The sequence below is a fragment of the Macaca fascicularis genome, chromosome 7, assembly GCF_037993035.2.
Source record: "Macaca fascicularis isolate 582-1 chromosome 7, T2T-MFA8v1.1".
In the NCBI taxonomy this organism is placed as follows: domain Eukaryota; kingdom Metazoa; phylum Chordata; class Mammalia; order Primates; family Cercopithecidae; genus Macaca; species Macaca fascicularis.
In genome coordinates, this window is record NC_088381.1 from 18744521 (window position 1) to 18764337 (window position 19817).

General features: G+C 46.0%; 1 protein-coding gene across 6 annotated transcripts in view; it reads right to left on the reverse strand.

Moving 5' to 3' along the window:
- Window positions 1-226: 226 nt before the first annotated feature.
- VPS39 (VPS39 subunit of HOPS complex) overlaps window positions 227-19817 on the reverse strand; it is a 47055-nt gene continuing 27464 nt past the window's right edge. For 3 of the 6 annotated variants that reach the window (XM_005559286.4, XM_005559285.4, XM_073995589.1), the window contains 17 exons: window positions 19560-19680; window positions 19328-19448; window positions 15236-15365; window positions 11217-11359; window positions 8892-9035; window positions 8277-8418; window positions 8068-8154; window positions 7664-7737; window positions 7225-7323; window positions 6503-6620; window positions 5870-5998; window positions 5145-5247; window positions 4874-4919; window positions 3848-3997; window positions 3559-3693; window positions 3212-3303; window positions 227-2353 (listed from right to left, as the gene is read on the reverse strand). In XM_005559286.4, coding sequence (XP_005559343.1) covers window positions 2278-2353; window positions 3212-3303; window positions 3559-3693; window positions 3848-3997; window positions 4874-4919; window positions 5145-5247; window positions 5870-5998; window positions 6503-6620; window positions 7225-7323; window positions 7664-7737; window positions 8068-8154; window positions 8277-8418; window positions 8892-9035; window positions 11217-11359; window positions 15236-15365; window positions 19328-19448; window positions 19560-19680 — 1910 coding nt within the window. In that variant the 3' untranslated portion in view covers window positions 227-2277. Of the gene's footprint in view, window positions 2354-3211; window positions 3304-3558; window positions 3694-3847; window positions 3998-4873; window positions 4920-5144; window positions 5248-5869; window positions 5999-6502; window positions 6621-7035; window positions 7324-7663; window positions 7738-8067; window positions 8155-8276; window positions 8419-8891; window positions 9036-11216; window positions 11360-11873; window positions 11990-15235; window positions 15366-19327; window positions 19449-19559; window positions 19681-19817 lie in introns of all 6 variants that reach the window. The other 3 variants (XR_012414831.1, XR_012414830.1, XM_073995590.1) reach the window with 2 other exon arrangements.

Here is a 19817-nt window from a genome sequence, read left to right on the forward strand (position 1 = left end):
GAATTCTGTAATGATGGACATGTTCCGGATCTGTGCTGACGACTTATCAGCCATGACCACACTGGCTGTACCAAGCGGCATGGGGCAACATTTGTAATGCAACTATTATATTCATTTTTTCTTGGTCACTAATTGGCTTATTCTTCTAAGTTCTTTGCTAAATTACTACCTTTTGTTATTTTCATCAAACTCCACGGGAGGGGGAAATAAAGAGACCCAGACAGGCTTGGTTTCTTGCTTTATTAGGTTTATTATGAGGAGCAGTGATGAGACCTTTATCAGTCTTCACTACAAAGCTTTCATCTCCAGCCTTCCCCATAGCTCTGTGGAGAGCAGAGTTGAGGGAAGGAGAATGGAGTTTGGCAGATGGGGTCATGTATGTATACCAGGAAAGAAAACACACGTTCTTTTTTCTATTGCTTCAAACAGTTCGTGATAATGGAAGATAACAAGCACAGCTAGCCAGGAAGGCAGGGCACACATGGCAGGGCAAGTTCCTGCTATCCAGGGAGGCAGCCCAGGCTTCCCTGCTGCTCCTGGAGGAAGCAGAGTCCAAGCTGGCCCGGATGAGGCCACAGGCAGCACTGCTTCTGTGTGGGTATGGCCAGCTGGGAGGTGGCGCCACACACTGCTCCACTGCTCCTCCGAACTCTGGTGAAGGCCTGTCCAGCCTCACAGGCCTGAGCAGAGTCTCCCACGTCTGTGAATGGGGCCAACGGCACTCACTGTCTTTTCAGGCCCCCACGGACGGCATGCCTGGGGGAGCCTAGTCTACTTACCATCAGCACGTTGATCTGTCACACAGCATGAAGCCATGGTTTCCAAAGGACCACGGTATGTCAAGGACAGGCCACTAAAACTGTCAGTGTTGGGCACCATCACCCACCCCAATACCATCGAAGACACTGGTGCAGTGAGACTTCGAGTCTGCAAAAACCCCAGGGAGGACAGGAGGCTGGGCCACTCTCCCTGTGTGTCCTCAGCCTGCAGTGCCTGAAACTCCAGCCTGTGCACCTGTGGCAGGATCCCCCCCACTGCTCCACAGGTGTGGCCGTGAGCTATTTTTAAACCGGCGTGCTGCTGTTCTTGCCCCCCACGTCCTCTCTGCTGTGCCTGAACACCTCTCAGGAACACTTGGCAGCATGCCATTGTCAGTTCCAGGTCCGCTCATCCCCTGCGTCTTGCCGGGACCCACCTTCCTGCGCTATCCCAGCACAACCCTCCAACCACACCACTGCCGAACAAAGCCGGGGAGCCAGGGCAGGCTGTAAGGCAAGTGAATGGAAACTGGCTGGAAAAAGAGAAAGGGCCCAGAGCACAACATCGCCACTCACAACGACTAAGCCAGCTCGCCTGAGTGTCTGGTGAGCGAAAATGGAGCGGGGACCTCTGTGGGAACATGTGTCTAGGGATCACGCATACCCCAGACAGGGCAGGCTCATCCGCAGGAGCTGCGGTCACACTCGGCCCGGCCTGAGGCGAGGGACGCAGGGCCTGGCCTAGGCAGAGAGTGGTGCTCTCCGAGGCATCTAGGCATGGAGTGTGTGGCCAAAGAGGGTCTATTTACAACATACCCGACAATCAACTAGCACTGTAATCCTAGGAACTGAGACTTCCCCTTGCTTCTCATCTTACCTTGCATAAATATTAGTTATTCCCAGAGTCAGGGAAGTGGGAGAGAAAGCCTGGGTAGGGCAGTGAGGGAAGGGATAAATGGTGAGAGAGAAAAGGAGACTGAAAACTAATAGGGCGGCTACTGAGGACTGCAGGGCATGGCTACCATGGGGACGTAAAACGCTACGCAGAACGTGAGCCATCGGGTCCATGTGGCCAGAAGCTTGAGCGCTGTTCTCTCATGGAACTCTCCAGTGAGCCATGCTGAGGGGTCCTTGTGAAGTCGTATACTTATCTTAATAGAAAAGCCCTTGATGAACAACCCCATGGTTACAAACACTTGTGACAAGTTTCCTTGTTCAGGTGACTGGTATGCAAAGGCAAGATGGTGCACCTCCTCCTGACCAAGCAGGTACTGAATTCTCTGGAATTGCCCACAGTATAATGGTATAAGGTATAACTAATCTCTTTTCCCATTAAAAAGCTGGCAATGCCAGACCATGAGTCTAATTAATTCGGAGTTGTTCCAGGGCACAAGATAGCCAGTAGTGTCCAAATAGGGAGCCTTGTGGTGGTGGCAGCCAGGATTCCTAAGGCCAGGTGCTCCTTCACCTCTCTGGGAGAGCCAAACTGTCCATCTGCTGGATCCCCAAGATGCTGGGCTCAAGTGTCAGCTGGGTTTACCTCTTTGGAACAGAAGTAGTGCACGACCACTCCATTGGGGTATCTTGCAAATGCACTGCAGGAAAGAAAATGGCTTGGGAGTGAGGACTGCCTCTAAGTGACCACTTCTCTGGCAGCGGCACCTCCTACAGAAGAGGCACATTGCGGGGGGCCCATCCCAGAAGCAGCCCACCCAAACATCAAAGAACAGTTTGCCTTGAGGGGCTCTGGATTTCTGTAGCCATCATCTCTGTCAAATAACCAGAGGATGAGGTGCACACAGTTAAGAGTGCATGGGGTATTTTTTTACTATGCAAAACACACGGCGTAATAAAGATGGGCAGTGCAATAGCCCAAAACTCAGCACTGGCTTCCTCAGAGCCGACAAATGTCCATCAGAACAGATTTCAGGCTAATTCTAAAAAGGACAGCGAGTTTGTCTTTCTAAAGAAAAATATTTTTCCAGCTACATAAGAAAAGGGACAAATCCCTCTCCTCTGAAGAAAGGGGCTAACTGGAGGATGTGTCTCAACACAGCACGAGGCTGGCTCACCGTCCTACTCCAGTCACACTGCAGTAACTCGAAAGATCTTTTTCTTCCTTCACTAGATCTTCCTTAAAATATAACAACTTTCTGCTGACCTGTATCTCTCTGGCACCCACTATATCAGTTTCTAGCTTCGAGAGAGGAAGAGTTTTATGGACAAGAATCCAACAGCTCCATACCATATATTGCGGGTCTTCAAATTCTCAAAGCCCACTCCCAACAGAGAGAACAGGCTGCTCTTTGAAGGCTCAAGAACTAAAAGTTGTCAGGACAGCCAGCAGCCATGTTCTCCTCCTCTGTTAAAGGGCAGAAATCCATCCTGAGCGTTCTCCACCCCAGGGCACCTCCACAGAGCCCAGACGCTGCACAAGTGTGAAGGAGGCTCACCTATTCCCAATCTTCTTCTTACACACCATGCACACCTTCTCCTCTGTGATGATGCACTTCACCTGCTGGTGTAAAATCCGCTCTTCCTGGACCTGGAAGAACAGGGGGATTGAGGAAGAAGTTCCACAGTGTGACACCCAGAAACAGGAGGCAGAGGCCGGCACTGTTTCCTCTTTCAGCTGTCACAGATTCTTCTGCTTAGAACACTGGCAATTCAATGTCAAGCTGGCTACTGGATCAGCTTGAGCTGCACTGTACAGGCTCTGCCTTGGTGGGAAGGGAACATGTGGACACTGTCTGATACTGGAAGTTAAAAGCCCACCTGAGTTTGGAAGGCCCATACCTACCCTCAGGAACTCTGCATGGAGAAGGTTCTTGAGCACTTGATTGAACCGTTTCTTTTGTGCATTTTCTTCCAAGACCTTTTCCAGGAAGATGCGTATGTCATTGATCTGAGTGTTTGCTGGCAGAAGGTTGAGGGCCTAGGGACAGGAACAGAGATAGCGACTGCGTGAGGTGGAACAGGAGTGAGAATGCAGCCATGGAGCTCTTGGACCCTAGTCCCTTTCTGCATTTCCTCATCTCACTCGATGCTCCCTGCAAACACCCTCCATCTCCCTGGGAACAACTCCTGACCTTGGTGGTGTCCAGTTTGCTGTGGTGCAGCTCCAGGACCTGCAGGGCAGCCTGGAGGTTGGCTTTTGGCTCCAGCAGTTCCAGCTTGATTGGCCCCAGGCAGTGAATGCTGGGGGGCGACAGGTACATCCGAAGCAGGGACAGATACACCTGTCTCAGAGAGAAAGGAGCCACGTCAGGCTGGCAGCAACCTGCCCAGAACCCCCAGCACGGAGCGTGCCTAAAGATGCGAGGGGCTCGCCTACAGTAACAGCTATCCCTGAGCATGTAAAACTCGTCATTTTCACCTTTTAAATTGGTAAGGTCAAACAGGCAACGGAAGATGTTAATTAAGGATTGCTTTTTCCCTGAGAGAAAAAAAAAAATGCCTTGTATTTGTTTACCATTATACCATTTACAAAATGCTACCACTGTAAAATAATTCAAAAAGATTCCTCATTTCCTTTGGCTTTAAAAGCTGATACCCTGTCCACACTTTTGCAGGTGGGGATAGCAAGTGAGACGCTGCATTTCCTACTGGTGCCAGTACCACAGGGTCTCGCAACCTCAGTGCACATTCGAGGCCAGATGATTCTTGGTTTGGCGGCTGTCCTGTGTGTTGTTTAGCAGTATCTCTGGCCTCTACCCCCTGGATTCTAGCAGCACCCCTGTCCTCAGTCACAACAATCAAAAATGTCTCCAGATATTGACAAGTCAACGTGTATTCGAGATGTAGTACATCAGAACCATGACAGGTTCCCGCTCGACAGGCGGACCTCATAATTTATGACACAAATCAAGACTCCTGAGAGTAAAGAGACAGGAGTGCTATTAATAATCACAGGGATGACAAAGATGTACACCGGAACTACCCCAAGCACACCAGGACAAATGGTCCCATGCTCTCCCTCAGTACACACATGCAAGATCAATCAGAGCCCTGACCCATGCCCCGTCTCATTCTGCCACTCATATTATTGCCACCTCTGGTCAAACCAACGGGGCGAGGTATGCACACGTGCTCCCTGGGTCAGGGCCACTACTCACATCTTTGTTGCCATCTTTGTTTTGGTCATAGTGTTTGTGGCAGTACCTGTAAGGGAGAGAGCGGTGAGAGCAGGTGGTGTGAGGGGGGCACATTTAAATGAGAGGCTGTGCGTGCAGCCTGTTGGAGCAGCCTAACCATAGCCAAAACTGGGGACCGGGATGGAGGCGATTCTTGCTCCCGCAGCAGAGTATGGGAAGAGGGACTTCTTAGCTCTCTCTCTCTGCGGGGCCTGTAGACTGCTTAGGAGGTAGGATGGCGGGGCAAACTTACTCCTCAGCCATCCTTGTATCCTTCAAGATGTGGACATAAATGAAAAGAGCTTGTTCGTGTTTCCCCATGCGCCCCAACAGGAGAGCTCGTTCTTCTAAGAGGCCTAGGGGGAAAAGGAATATGAGGAACCACTGCCACCAATCTTGCAAGCACAAGGTGAGGACCAAGCTGTCCAGAGGAGTGGACACACGGCAATATAAAAGGGAAGAAGATAGGATTCTTACTGCTTGGGTTTTTCTTCAAGGAGAAAATGACTGAAGTTCAAAAGAGGAGGAGGGAGCTATTTTGGGAAGTACTTTATCCCATCTTTTTTGAGATCACATATAAACTGGGTAAGAATATTCATTCAGCAGCCAAGTACTTAACAACCACCTACAAGGTTCAGGTAAGATGGGCAAGTGCTTGCTCTCAGCTCTCATAAAGACAAATCATGCCAGATTACAAAAACTGCTGAGCAATGAACTTGGCCAAGAACATGTTCTGAAGCAAAAAACAGGTTGCAACCTGGCTATCAATTAGCATGTGGTTCACACCCAGGAAGGAGACTTTTCTCAGTTACCATACAAAAGTGAGTCTTCAGAGGGGACAAACAGGAGCACTGGCCTGAAACGCCTGGTTTTTCCAGGCCCAACTTCTGTGGAGAGTTGGGGAACAATGAAAGGGGTGGACTAGTCTTTGCACGACCTTCAGCTGAAGTGGCTTCTGGCCGTAAGCCAGACACTCACCATCAAAGGGAAAATCACAGATGAGCCGGCCCGGATCATAGTAGCTGGAAATCTCCAAGAACATGAGGAGCTTTTGCCGGTATTCTCCCAGTTCGCCCTCTTCCTCTCCAGCTGGGACTGGGGTTTTGCCTTTAAGGGAAACCAAGCTCAACATGAAAGTATGCTGCCAGATGGCAATGTGGGGTCAAGAAAAATGAAGGGAATGGGGTTCAAGGATGTCACCACATGACCAGAAAGGCCTCGAGGGTGGCTTCCATGCTCGCTTCTTTTAGTTCACAGTCTCTATGTGGCCCCAAAACATCAGCTTAAAGTTAAAAACAAATAAGCTGAGTAGAGAAATACTCTGTGGGCAAACCTGTTTATCAGTATAGCTGCCATCTGGCAGACAGGTCTGTTCCTTCCACCCTCCCCCAGCGATGAATCTGAGACACTCAGACATGCCAGGACCCAGACAAGGGCTCCTGAGTCTCATGTGCCAGGCCCGTGTCACTCAGCTCCCCTGGCTCCTCTTCAGAACTTCTGCCCACCTGGGCAGGGAACAGGGTGGCCTGCGTACCCCCACCACAGGTGGCACCTGGGTCTGTGCTCTCCTCTAAGGCCTGGGGCCAACCGACTTCCTAAGAGAACTGGTACCTGCGGGGAAGGACAGGAGGTACTCCTTCATCAGACCTTGCACCTTTTCACAGTACAGCTGGATCAGGCAGTTGTGGAACCGAGCTCCTGTCTCCTCCCAAACGTGGATGATGTGTTCCTGAGGCAAGATGGACGTCTTTGTCACTAGTATTCTCCAGGCTGTGACTTGGTCTCCCAGCCTCCCGCACATTTTTAAGGCCCAAGAGGTCCCATCCAGATTATCCCCTAATCAGGCTGCAGAGACGACCAAGAGACAGCTCATCTAAAGCCACTGGGAAGCTTCACCAGAACTTTCATGATGCGACCCAGTAACGTGAGGAGCCGTCTTCTCAATTTCTAAACTCCTTTTTACAAATTTGGTCCCATAATCCTCCAAACTCTCACATCGACCCGTGTAATTATGGTTAAGTATCTGCCTCCTGGTACTGAAGCCTATTTGATTGTCCTGTGGTCACTTTTGAGTTTGGCTGTACAAATGTGGCTTTGGAATTTTTTTTTCTAAAACATCATTCTTTCATCCCTCTGTACTTTACCTAGATTTGCTAGGTAGCATTTCCAGCTTGGTCTACCGGGATCTTTTTCTTCAGAGGAAGCTGAAACAACCCTCATCCTTCCAATCCGCAAGTGACATAAATCCCAAATCTGAACAGCTGGATAACAGAACCATGCAGTCCTGGATCCTGGGTTTAAAGCTTTTTAGTGCAGACCAAAAAATACCTTACCAGATAAGGAACAGCCAGACCCTTAAAATTCTCTACTAAGAAGCCGAGGACTCGATCACGTGGCAGAGACTCCACTTCTGGGAGATCTTCAGTAAATATCTGTCAGAATGAACCCGAGTTCCAGCAGCAGAACCATCTGACTGCAGTTCCACCAAACACACATGCATGTGAGCGCAGCGATCAAACAGGCTTTAGGAGGGGAAGGGTACGAGAAGGCATCTGCAGGCAGTCAGCGTGTCAGACGAGGCACAGGCCTCCTCAAGCCTGTGCAAGGCTCTCTCTACCAACTTCAGCGCTGGCTCACGCTTCCCAGTCCACCCTTTCTAGCACCAATGAGGACGGATGCATGAATCCACCCTCCTCTCCATCCACTGCTGTCCCAAGTGCAGTCAGGACCAAGTGCGGTACCAGATAAATCCAAGGGACTCCCGTGGCTCACCTTCAGGCCATCTTCTGGGAAGTCTCTCAGCACCCACACAGAGTAGGAGAAAATTAAATGCAGGTTTTCTGTGCCTAGAGGGGAAAGCAGGACTTGTCAGCAGTTGAGGCCCATCTTGCCCGTGGCACTGGGAAGGCAGGTGGGCAGGTTGCCGCAGAATCCATTTTCCCGAAAAGATAGCTCAAGCATGAGCTACTCGGGGCTGTTAGTCCTACTGGGCTGGCTCCATACCAGGGGGCTGTCATAGGTCAACCACCGAGGGATTTTTATGCCATCTGGAGGAATGAAATTGAGTGAACACAAGCATGGAAGGGAGGGGAGCAACCAAGCAGAAACAGAAACGGAGAGAGACCAGGTCGTTTGAACAGGGGCGCTTTCCCCACCCTTTCAAAAGGTGGACTTACCCAGACGCTGCAGATACTGCACTGTCCTCTCGTGGCCTTTCAGAGGGGAGTTGGCTTTCTTGGACTGGTCCACGAGCACCTGCAGAGCTGGCCACCAAGCCCAAGAACAAGGTCATGAGCCTTTTCCCCATGGGAGATTGGTCACATCTCAGTAGGTTCCGCTGCCATGTACAAGAGTCCCTCCCAGATCCAAGGAACCGCCCCCACACCTTTCTCGTGGAGCCCCTTCTTCTCATACAGGATGATAAGCTCACTGTACTTGTGAGCCTTCTTCAGCACGTGCTCGCTCTCCTCAATGTGGCAGTGATTGTTCTCCAGGCGTAGCAAGGGGGCCACCAGGGCCACGTTCGTCTGCAGAAAGAGCAGGAGTTCAGTGGAAACTGCTTCCCTAGCCCAGGCCTGCTCTAGGCTGAAAGGCCAGGAATGTAGCACAAGCAAGAGGAAGCAGACAGCTTCCTGTCTTTCAGGACAGCAGGTAGAGGCTTTTAGAGCATTTATGGACCTTCGCACAATGTGTTTTAATGTTCTGTGGGGGAGAAGAGGGACAGAACTTCTTGAAGGAAATACTGTCCAAGCTGACTTTGTAGCACGAACTGCAATCCGACCAGAGAAGATGAACCCACTGTACAATTGTGCATTGATATTTTGCCTTATCCTCTTAATTCCAAGAGACTCACAGGCATCAGGAAAGTCTATATGGTTTCCAGAATCAAAGACTTCACTCTTACTAGTGGCAGGTCCCCCGGGGTCTAGCATTCCCTTTTACTTTCCCAGACTGTCAGGGTAACTGGGAATTGCGGCACCCGAGCGCTCAGGTAACTCACATGGAGATAGCACTTGAGCAGGGTGGTGTCGATGATTTGTAGCAGCTTCTTCTTGGATTTGATGGTGGGAGTGCCTTCCATGAGTGGGGAGGTGCTTGACTGGTGATCAGAGTCGTTCAGCTTCTTTACCAATTGACTTCGTTTCTGCAAAGGTCAAAATGTGGGGTTAAGGCCAGGACTAAGTCTTCCTTTGTCACCTGAGCTACTGAGTAATTCTGAATACCTCCAAATCAGCTCATGCCCACTGGCCTGATCTCACATTAGCATTCGATTTTTAGTACTGCCAAACTGCCACGGAGGCAACAACAATTATTTATTGACTATTTACTACAGACCAGGCACCATGCCGAGCACTTTATATATACCGTCTTAATCCTAAAACAAGTGCCGATAATATTATCCTTATTTTACAGGTGAGGAACCCAAGGCACAGATGTCAGCTGCTACGTAAGGGGTAAGGCAGGATTCAAAGTGGGGTCTGACTCCAAAGCCCATGTTCTTTTATTTTTTTAAAAATCAACCTTATTGAGGTATAACTTACAATAAAATCTAATCTTTTAAAGTGTACCATCAGATACATTTTGACAGATGTGTACATGCATGTAACCACCACCTCAGTGAAGGAAGATAACATTTCTATCACTCCAGAAAGTTCCTCGTGCTGTTCCCAAACAATCCCACCCACTGATCTGCTTTCAATCCCTGGAGATGAGTTTCTGCTTATCCTAGAACTTCATCCAGTAGGTATTCCCTTGAGTCTGGCAGAGCCCATGGTCTTGCTCTGCCATCTCTCTGGCACAATATTAGTGTCAGTTACTTCATGCATTCCCAGTGTCAGTGGAGAAGGCCAGGGAAGGACATGTGCTCACCTTCCTACGGCTAAGACACTGGCAGTGGAGGGCCTTCCACAGTGCCACAGGCTTTGGGAGATACTATGGCCAGGAATCTTTTTTACTTAGCACAGTGTGTGCAGTGTGTAGGCAGTGGCAAGTCTGTGTGCTCCTTGCAGGCTGCCAGCCCCAGGAGGGTACCCTTGGAGCCCCATGTCAAGGAAGGGCCAAGGCCACCCATGCCTGATCAGACCTGCGGGAACTCACTGACCCAGAGGCAGGGAGTGGAAAGCAGCATGACAATTTTTCCAGCAATACTCCTTTTTTTTTTTTTTTTTTTGAGACAGAGTCTCGCTCTGTCGCTCAGGATGGAGTGCAGTGGTGCAATCTCAGCTCACTGCCAGCTCTGCCTCCTGGGTTCACGCAATTCTCCTGCCTCAGCCTCCTGAGTAGCTGGGATTACAGGCGTGGGCCACCACACCCAGCTAATTTTTGTATTTTTAGTAGAGAAGGGTTTCACCGTGTTGGCCAGGCTGGTTTCAAACTCCTGAGCTCAGATGATCTTCCTGTCTCGGCCTTCCAAAGTGCTGGGATTACGGGCAGGAGCCACCGCCCCAGCCAACGGCAATACTCAGTGCCTACCCCGGAGCGTTCTGGAGACCCCTACAAAGGTCTGCAGAACACTTAAGAGGAAAAAATATCAATAAGGTCTCTGATTCTGAATGGGTACACAGGAAATAAACAATAGCCTTCTGTGACAGAAATCTAGGATTAAGGGACTAATGGAGATGCTGGTTTTAGTGCTGACTTAAAATATACATGTCTATGATAGTAAATCATAAAAAATTTTAAATCTAAATACCTCCCTTAAAAACATGTTATAGAAGGATATTTATTGACAAGGAAGTACTTTCTCAGTATATGGCTACATTTTTAAAAAGTAAGCTATAAAACAATCTATAATTTGATATCCATTTGCAATAAATAAACCAAGAAGTAAATAAACAAAAGCTAATTCACAGACATAAATGTCTAGAAGGGCAACACTAAAATGTTAGTTTCTTATATTCTGGTGGTAGAGTTATAGGTAATTTGTGTTTCTGTTTTGTACTTTTTTTGTGTGTTTTCCAAGTGGTTCCACATACAGGAGGCATTTTCCCCAAAACTATGTATGTTACAAAAAGTTTGTTTTAAAAAAAACTTGTATGCGTCTATCAACTAAAATTTACCTTTTTTAGTTTCTATAACAGCTTAGTGTGAATTTACTAGGAACTGGGTGTGTTTATTATTATCAAGATTTGGCAGAAAACCCCACTTCAATGGTACTGTTAAGTTAGAAGAAGTAGCAGAAAGAAACTTTACCCCAGGCAGACTTCCTAGAGCATTAATTTATAGAATGCCTTAGCATTAGAGGGGGCCTTAAATTCCTTGCCATAGAGAAACAAGTACTGAAACTCCCAGGCAAACTCTTTCACGCACTCTGTATTACACCTACCTGTGTCAGGTAGTCAATCAGAGCTAAGTGAGCCTTCTCCAATTCAGCCCCAGAGAGCACAGGCAGTGGGTTGGGATACTGCAACTGCTTCCTGTAGTCTGTGGGCAGCAGGTCCGGGTACAGGCCCATCACGTGGGTGGGATCTATATGGAAGGTAAACATGATTCCTCTGGAAAGGAGCCCAACAATTTAGGGATAAAATAAAACAAGACTATTACTGTAGCAAAATAAGTTCCAGACTGATTTTTTAAAAACAGACTCTCAGTTCATAAACATTCAATGAGCTGTAGACTTATGATTTGAGCATTCTTTATACATATGTTAAAATTCACTAAAACATCACAAAGATGGCATGACTATATTCAAATACACACACAGAATTAGAATTGAATATTTATCAAGCATCTGAAAGTAGAGAATAAAAAGTTTTTAAGGAAAAATGCTGATGTTGAAGTAGAAGAGATCAAGAAACTTAACAATAAAAAATTTGTGTCAAAAAAAGAAACATTACTAAAAAAAAAAGCAAACAACAGGCTAGGGAATATATTTGTAATACACATGGCAAGAGACTAATTTGTTGATTACAAGACTGGGCAGCATAGTGAGACCCCATGTCTACAAAAAAATTTTAAATTTGCTGGGCATGGTGGCACGTGCCTGTATCCAGCTACTTGGGAGGCTGAGGTGGGAGGATCGCTTGAGCCCAGGAGGTCGAGGCTGCAGTGAGCTGTGGATCATGCCACTATACTCCAGCATGGGCAAGAGTGGAGACCCTGTCTCAAAAAAAATTTTAAAAAGAGGGTAATATGTTGATTAGATAAACAAATTCACATAAATTGGTAATAAAATGTAAGACTTCATTTGATAAATGACCAAAAGACAAGACCAACTGATAAGAGAGTATAAATAAGTGGGAAAATGTTCTGCTACTTTAAGAATCAAAATGGTACACATTAACAATATTAAAGAGGTGACATTTTCCTTCTGCCTTAGAATTTATGTTCTCACAGATGCTCACAGATTTTTTTTTTTTAGACAGGGTTTTGCTCTGTCTCCCAGGCTGAAGCACAGTGGCACAATCTTGGCTTCTTGTAGTCTTGACCTCTTGGCTCAAGTGATCCTCCTGCCTCACCCTCCCAAGTAGCTGAGACTACAGGCATTACTACCCTGCCAACTAATTACTTTTAAATTTTTTGTAAAGATGATGTCCACGATGTTGCCTACGCTGGTCTTGAACTCCTGGGCTCAAGCAATCCTCTCTCTTTGGTCTCCCAAAAAGCTGGGATTATAGGCATGAGCCACTGTACCTGGCCACTCCCAGATTGTAACAGGAAAATGCTGTAAGTAGCCAACATATCCCCTCACTGCCACTGGGGGCTGGTTAACTGGTTATATAACTTACTATAATTTACATTTATTATAATTTATAATACTGTGGAATGCTATTGTTTATTGGTCAACTGGCACTTCCCATCCATTTCTACTCCTTTCTAGTCCACAGGGGCTATAAAACTGAAAACGACTTTTCTCAAACTCCCTAGCAGTCAGGGTTCTAAGTGAAAATCTGGTTCCACCAGACACAGGCTATGAGATGTGGAAATGAAAGTGAGACGGAAGCCTCCTTCTTCCAGCTCATGCGTGTGTGCCGCCAGACACAGCACTGCCAGTGTCTGGTTACAGCTCTGCCACTCTGTAGAGGCACCTGCCTGGATACAGCAGCCCACACCCAGTCGCCAGCTCTGTGGGAACGGAGGTCACTGCAGGCCTTAGGCAGTGGAAGCAGCAGCAACTTGCTGACCTCTGGGTCACAGGGATATGCCCATATCCATGTCCAGTAGTAGACCCCTGTCTTCTGCTACTTCAACTCATCCAACAATCTGTGTGTCTATATGTGGTAAAATACACACGCTGCAATATTTATCCTTTTAACTATTTGTAAGCCTACAATTCAGCGGCATTAAATACATTCACACTGTTGTGCAACCATCAGTACCATCCATCTCCAGGACTCTTCCATCATCTCAAATTGAAATTGCCCAATAATAAACAATTACTCCCTATTGTCCCTCCATTCCAGCCCCTGGGAACCTCTATTTTACTTGTGGTCTCCATGAATCTGCCTACTCTAGGTACTTCAGATAAGGGCAAGTTCTCTCTTCCAGGCTATGTGGAGTCTTGGTGGGAGGATAGCTCTAGGGACCTACCTTTGCCTTCAGAAGCAGAGGGGAGCCAAACCTCTTTCTCCACCCCTGGTAGAGTCTGGGGGTCAGACCATGACCTAATCCTGGCTAATCAGATCCCCTGATCTGGAGAAAATGATGCAAGGATACAAGCAGTGTGGTACACACCAACATATATCATACATCCCATCCTATGTGCTCCTCATAGGTAACATGACCCTCCTCCATCAAGAGGTGATGTCTGAACTTCCTTGCCTTGAACATGGCAGGACCCTTATAAACCAACAGAATATAGCAGGAGTGAGAGTCACAAAAGACCACTGAGGCTTCTGCCTAGGTCCCTTAGACACTCCTTCCAGAAACAGCCAGCTGTTACGCATGAGGACACTCAAGCAGCTCTGAAGAGAGACCCACTTGGATAAGAACTGAGGCCCCCAGCTCCAGCTAGCACCACCTTGTCAGCCATATGAGTGAGCCAGCTTGGAAGTGGATCTTCTAGCCTGGTCCAGATTTCAAATGATGGTAGCCCAGTTGACATAAAACTACAACTGCCTGAAAGACGCGAAGCAAGGACAGCGCAGCTGACCCCTTCTCAAATTCCTGACCAACAAGTACTAACAGAGATGGATGACTACGGTTACTTTAAGCCATACAGTTTTGGGGAGATTTGTGACATAGCATTAGATAGCTAATACATCGTAGGGGGCAATTTTTATCAGGGATGCAACAACAGGGGAAGTGGCAGTGGCAACGGCTAAGGAGGTGGCTATGCTAGTGCAGGATGGCCCAGCCTGTCCTGGCTGCAAACTGATCATTCTGTGGCTTCCTGTTTCCAGCTGGGAGGGGCTCCAGAGCTCCCTTCATTTCCATCTATTCCCCACCTAATCTCCCATCAATTTTATGGGTTCTTCCAACTGTCATTACCCTAACGTTCCAATAAACTCTGCTTAATTTATCCAGATTCTACTTAAACGATCCAGAGTTGGTCTCCATTGCTCACAACCAAGAATCTTGACTGATACAGGGAGTTACCACAGTTCATTACTGGCCAAGGTTGAGGAATAGTAGAAAAAAGGCAAAGCAATGAAGAGGAGAAGAGGAGATACTAACTAGTATGATACAGAGTCAAACCAAGTATATATATAGATTGATTCAAATTAAGCAAAACTGGAATATACAGTTTTGAATATACAGTAATGATATTCAATACTAATAACATCAAACACTTACGGAGCACTTGTTAAGTGCCACACACTGTTCAAAGCACTTCATATAATCCTTACAGCAACACTCTAAGGTAAGCAGTAGTATGATCATCTCTTTTTTGCAGAGGAGAAAGCAGAAACACAGAGAGGTCCAGTACTCTGCCGGATCTGAGGCAGACCCCAGGGCACCTGCTCCTCGCCACTACACTCACGTCGAGAGGTTTCAGGACACTAAGGAAAGGAAGGGCTTCATGGCACTGCCCTGTGTTGGCTCTCAAAAATGATTTGCAGTTTAATTCAAGGAATTTGGTCTAGAACAGCATTCAATAAACACTAGCTGATCAAATACCCATCTGTTGAACTGAATGACCTGCTGCTACCTTTCTTTAATGGCAAGGGCATATCATACTGGAAAACTGGGAGTCCACATTTATTGAGAAGACCAGATTCACAGGATTAGGAGTATAGACAGGTAACCACTATGGCCACCCCACAGGATCTTGCTAGGTATAAGGATCAATTTAGATGAGCCTAAACTTTCTCCATTCTCAGAAGTCTATTATCATTTCTTCCCATACTTTTCAGGCTCCCCTCCTCCACCAGTTCCTTATATGAAGGCCTCACCACTTGTTACCTGTGCCAAGTTTAGCAAAGACCTGCATGGACTCATCAAAACGCTTCTGGCAGAAGAGGTTGAAAGCATACAAGTTCTTGATGTGATGAATCTGTTGTTGCTTTTCACTGTCGGAATCATCTTTCATTTCCTAATAACGGAGTAGAATAGGTAAGAGCTCACTCACTCAACAAATACTGTTCAGTATGTTCTTGATGTTAGAGAAGATGCTAGGAGCTACAGACGCCAAAGCATACAAGACAAGGCCGGGCGCAGTGGCTCACGCCTGTAATCCCAGCACTTTGGGAGGCCGAGGCGGGCAGATCATGAGGTCAAGAGATCGAGGCCATTCTGGCTAACATGTAAAACCCCGTCTCTACTAAAAATACAAAAAAGTAGCCGGGCATGGTGGCAAGTGCCTGTAGTCCCAGCTACTTGGGAGGCTGAGGCAGGAGAATCACCTGAACCCAGGAGGTAGAGGCTGCGGTGAGTCAAGATCATGCCACTGCACTCCAGCCTGGGTGACCGAGTGAGACTCCATCTCAAAATAAATAAATAAATAAATAAATAAATAATAAAACAAAGTGTACGAGACAGCCACATGGTATCCGCCTTGCAGCCTGCCCTTACAATCTAACCGTAAGACTGCTAAGTACGCAATTAAAACACAACAGGGTTTCTACGAGATGCCTAAGTACGCAATTAAAACACAACAGGGTTTCTACGAGATGCCTAACTGGTAATCCTGAAAATTGTCATGGTCATGAAAAACAAGGAAAGATAAAATGTCACAGACCAGAGGACACTAAGGACACATGACAACTAAATGCAATCTGATTTCTGGATTTGATCCTGGAAGAGAAAAAAAGGACACTAATAGAAAAACTGGTCAAATCTGAATAAAACCTAGTTTAGTTTAAAAACACAAAATCAAAACAAAATAGGGTAAGAGTGATGACAAGCATGTGGGAGGGGTCCCCAATCCAGTCTGAGTCAGAGGTCCAGCATGGATTCCAAGAGGAACCTAATCTGAGACATAAAGGATGGGTTGGGTCAGGCACAGTGGCTCACGCCTGTAATCCCAGCACTTTGGGAGACCAAGGTGAGTGGATCACCTCAGGTCAGGAGTTCGAGACCCAGCCTAGCTAACATGGTGAAACCCGTCTCTACTAAAAACACAAAAATTAGCTGGGCGTGGTGGCACATGCCTGTAATCCCAGCTACTCAGGAGGCCAAGGCAGGAGAACTGCTTGAACTCAGGAGGTGGAGGTTGCAGTGAGCCAAGATTGCACCACTGCACTCCAGCCTGGCGACAGAGGAAGACTCTGAACTCTGTCTTGGGGGGAAAAAAAAAAAAGAAAGCCATCTGGCATAGCTGGCACAGTTGGGAAAGGTCCTAGTCTCAGTAAAAGCTAAACAAATGCAGCTGCTATGAACTTTGCTTCTTCCTCATAACCTATTTTCTCCTTATACCTCTTTAGCCAATCTTTATCAAATTTAGTTTTTCCTTTCAAAATGTCTCTCAATTTCCCCCCTTCCTTTCTTTTCCTATTACCGCCACACTAGTCCAAGCCATCATCATGTGGCTGTCCCTGCTCTCAGCTCTCCTGCTTGGTGCTTCAAAGACTTCCAAAACCTGGTGCCAGCCTCCCTATCTAGCTGAGTCCCGAACACTTATGCCACACCTTCTTCTCCAGTCAGGACAGGCTCCAAATGTGATAGACATAGGCCACACTTTTCACTTCTTTAACTTCCTCTCCATCTGGAATGGAATGCTCCATTTCCTGCTCTTGATCCTAATCTAACATATTCTTAAAGGGTCAACTCAAGTGTCTAGCCATAGGATGCCTTTTCTAGCCCACAGTGAACTGTCCCTTTCTGACACTTGGCTCCAGGACTTATCAATGCCAAAGTTTAGTTTGTAATTTCCCTCTGAAAGTTCTATTATGTTTGCTTATCTATTAAAATAAAAGATAGGTTTTTCCTGGACTAAGATGATGTCAATCAAACCTTTTTTGTCATAAAAAGGGCAGAACACAAAATAACTATGAGCCTAGAAAAGAGAAGGAAAAATAGGAACCCACTTCCATTTTCTTTACCTGAGATTAAACAACCTGAACTAGGAAGATCACTGAGAAGACTCTGAGACCTTCCTGCTGAGAAAAATAGACTAAAGAGTTTCCTACTGCGTAACCTTTCTATAAAGTTCAAAAACTAAATACATACTTCCATATATTAAATATATGTAAAAGATTAAACATATGTGTTTAATCATTAAATACATATTTTACATGTAAACATACATTTATATATTAAATATATATTTTAAATGTATATGTAAAAGAGTAAGGTCATGATAAATACAAAATTTAGGATAATGATTACATCTGGAGGAGAGGCAGAGGGATGGGATGGGAAGGACTATAAAAAGTTATAAAAGTTATGGTTCTTGGGTAGGATGGTGCATTCAATTGTATTATTTTTAAAATGAAAATAAAATAATACAGGACAATGCATGAGTAGAAAAAAAAACAGTAAGATGCTGAAATTCAGTGCTCCAAGAAAGCAATCATCTTTATGGAATATTAACTATGTCATACTATTAGACTATCAGATTTTTATTTTAAATCCAGAACATATATATCCAAAGTAAATATTCTTCACAAGTAGCTACCATAGATAACTAAAAGTATCTGCATTCTAAAAAATTGCTTTCCTTTCAGAAATTGTTTACAAGATACCCTAGAAATTCAGTTTTATTACTATCATCTTCATAAAAATCTCTTCTTTAAAGTATCACTATCTGAGGCTGGGCATGGTGGTTCACATCTATAACCCCAGCACTTTGGGAGGCTGAGACGGGAGGATCACTTGAGCTCAGGAGTTCAAGGCCAGCCTGGGCAACAAAGTAAGACCCTATCTCTACAAAAAATAAAAAAAATTAGCTGGGTGTGGTGGTACATGTTTGTGGTCCCAGCAATACAGGAGGCTGAGGTGGGCTGATCACTTGAGACCAGGAGGTTGAGGCTGCAGTGAGCCAAGACTGTATCACTGCACTCCAGCCTGGGTGACAGAGTGAGGCCCTGTCTCAAAAAAAACAAAAACAAAACAAAACAAAACAACTCAAAAAACCCCCAAATACATAAAGTAGCGATATCTGGTTTAACAACTAGGTTAGGCTCAGAATGTCTTTTGGTTGCTTCCTAAAAGCAAATCCACCCCCTACAGATGACAATAATCATCACTAAGGATGTTTAAAATAACAAGACACAGACTCTGACATCAACCTTGGAACAAGAGGTGGTCACTATTTTGCTGTGAACAAGATCCCTTGCAAACATTACAGCAAGTATCATAAATATAAGACTGCAGCCTGGCTGAATACAACTTGAAGCAGTTTCAGAATATCAAAAGAAAGCCTACTTATCCAAACATAGGCGTCTACTGTGGAAAGGAATTTTGAGGGGTCCTCTAGTTGTTGCATTCAACTTGACTATAACAGCATATTTATGATTGTTACTAGAGTTTAATGTCTGCATTATCTTTATTTTATTCTCCCATTAATTTTTTTTTGTTTTTTGAGACAAAGTCTCGCTCTGTCACCCAGGCTGGAGTGCAGTGGCATGACCTCGGCTCACCACAACCTCTACTTCCTGGGTTCAAGCAATTCTCCTGCCTCAGCTTCCTGAGTAGCTGGGATTACAGGTGCCTGCCACCATACCCAGCTAATTTTTGTGTTTTTAGTGGAGACGGGGTTTTGCCATGTTGGCCAAGCAGGTCTCGAACTCCTGATCTCAGGTGATCTGCTCGCCTTGGCCTCCCAAAATGCTGGGATTACAGGCGTGAGCCACCGCTCCTGGCCTCTCACATCAATTCTACAAGGTACTATTACTATAACTGATATTCATTCTACATTGGACAGATAAAGTGAAAAAGTAAAATCACTTAGAGTTACACAGATACTTTACGGTGGAGTCAGACCTAGTATGCAAGGCCCCGGACTTTCAGCTATGTGCTTAGTCTACTAATCCAAAACAAATATGAACATTGACACCCAAATCACCTACTTTCAAGAACAATAAGGAAGGCAGACTAGTCACGAACGAGACTTACTGCGAGCTGCAGAGCCAATTCAAACTGCTTGTCCTGGAGAAGTTGTTGGATTTGGGTTGCCATCGGGACAGGGATGAGTCTCCAAACAAAATGATTGCTGGCCACATAGATAATGTTTGATCTGGAGGCAAGAGTAAGAATATTAGCAAAAGATCACAGGCTTTGTGATGACACAGGTGACTTTACAATTTTGGGATAATATATAGCCACAGTAAAAAAAGAAATTCTTTACCCTCCTGAGGTAATGAAACGGGGCCTTTGCAATTCAATGCTCTGGACCAGAAGCCTCGGTTCAAATGTTCGGATCTCCACGTATCGAGGCAACACTGCAATGATGTAGGGAGGCTGGTGCTCTGTGAAGGAGAACATATAAAGCAGCTGTTCCGGTCTAAGGCTTTGGGTTTATGCAGTGTTTCAGCTGCCCATTCTAAGATACATTTAATGGATCTCCAAAAAGTCCACTAGTCAAGTATCAAGCCAGGATCTTACA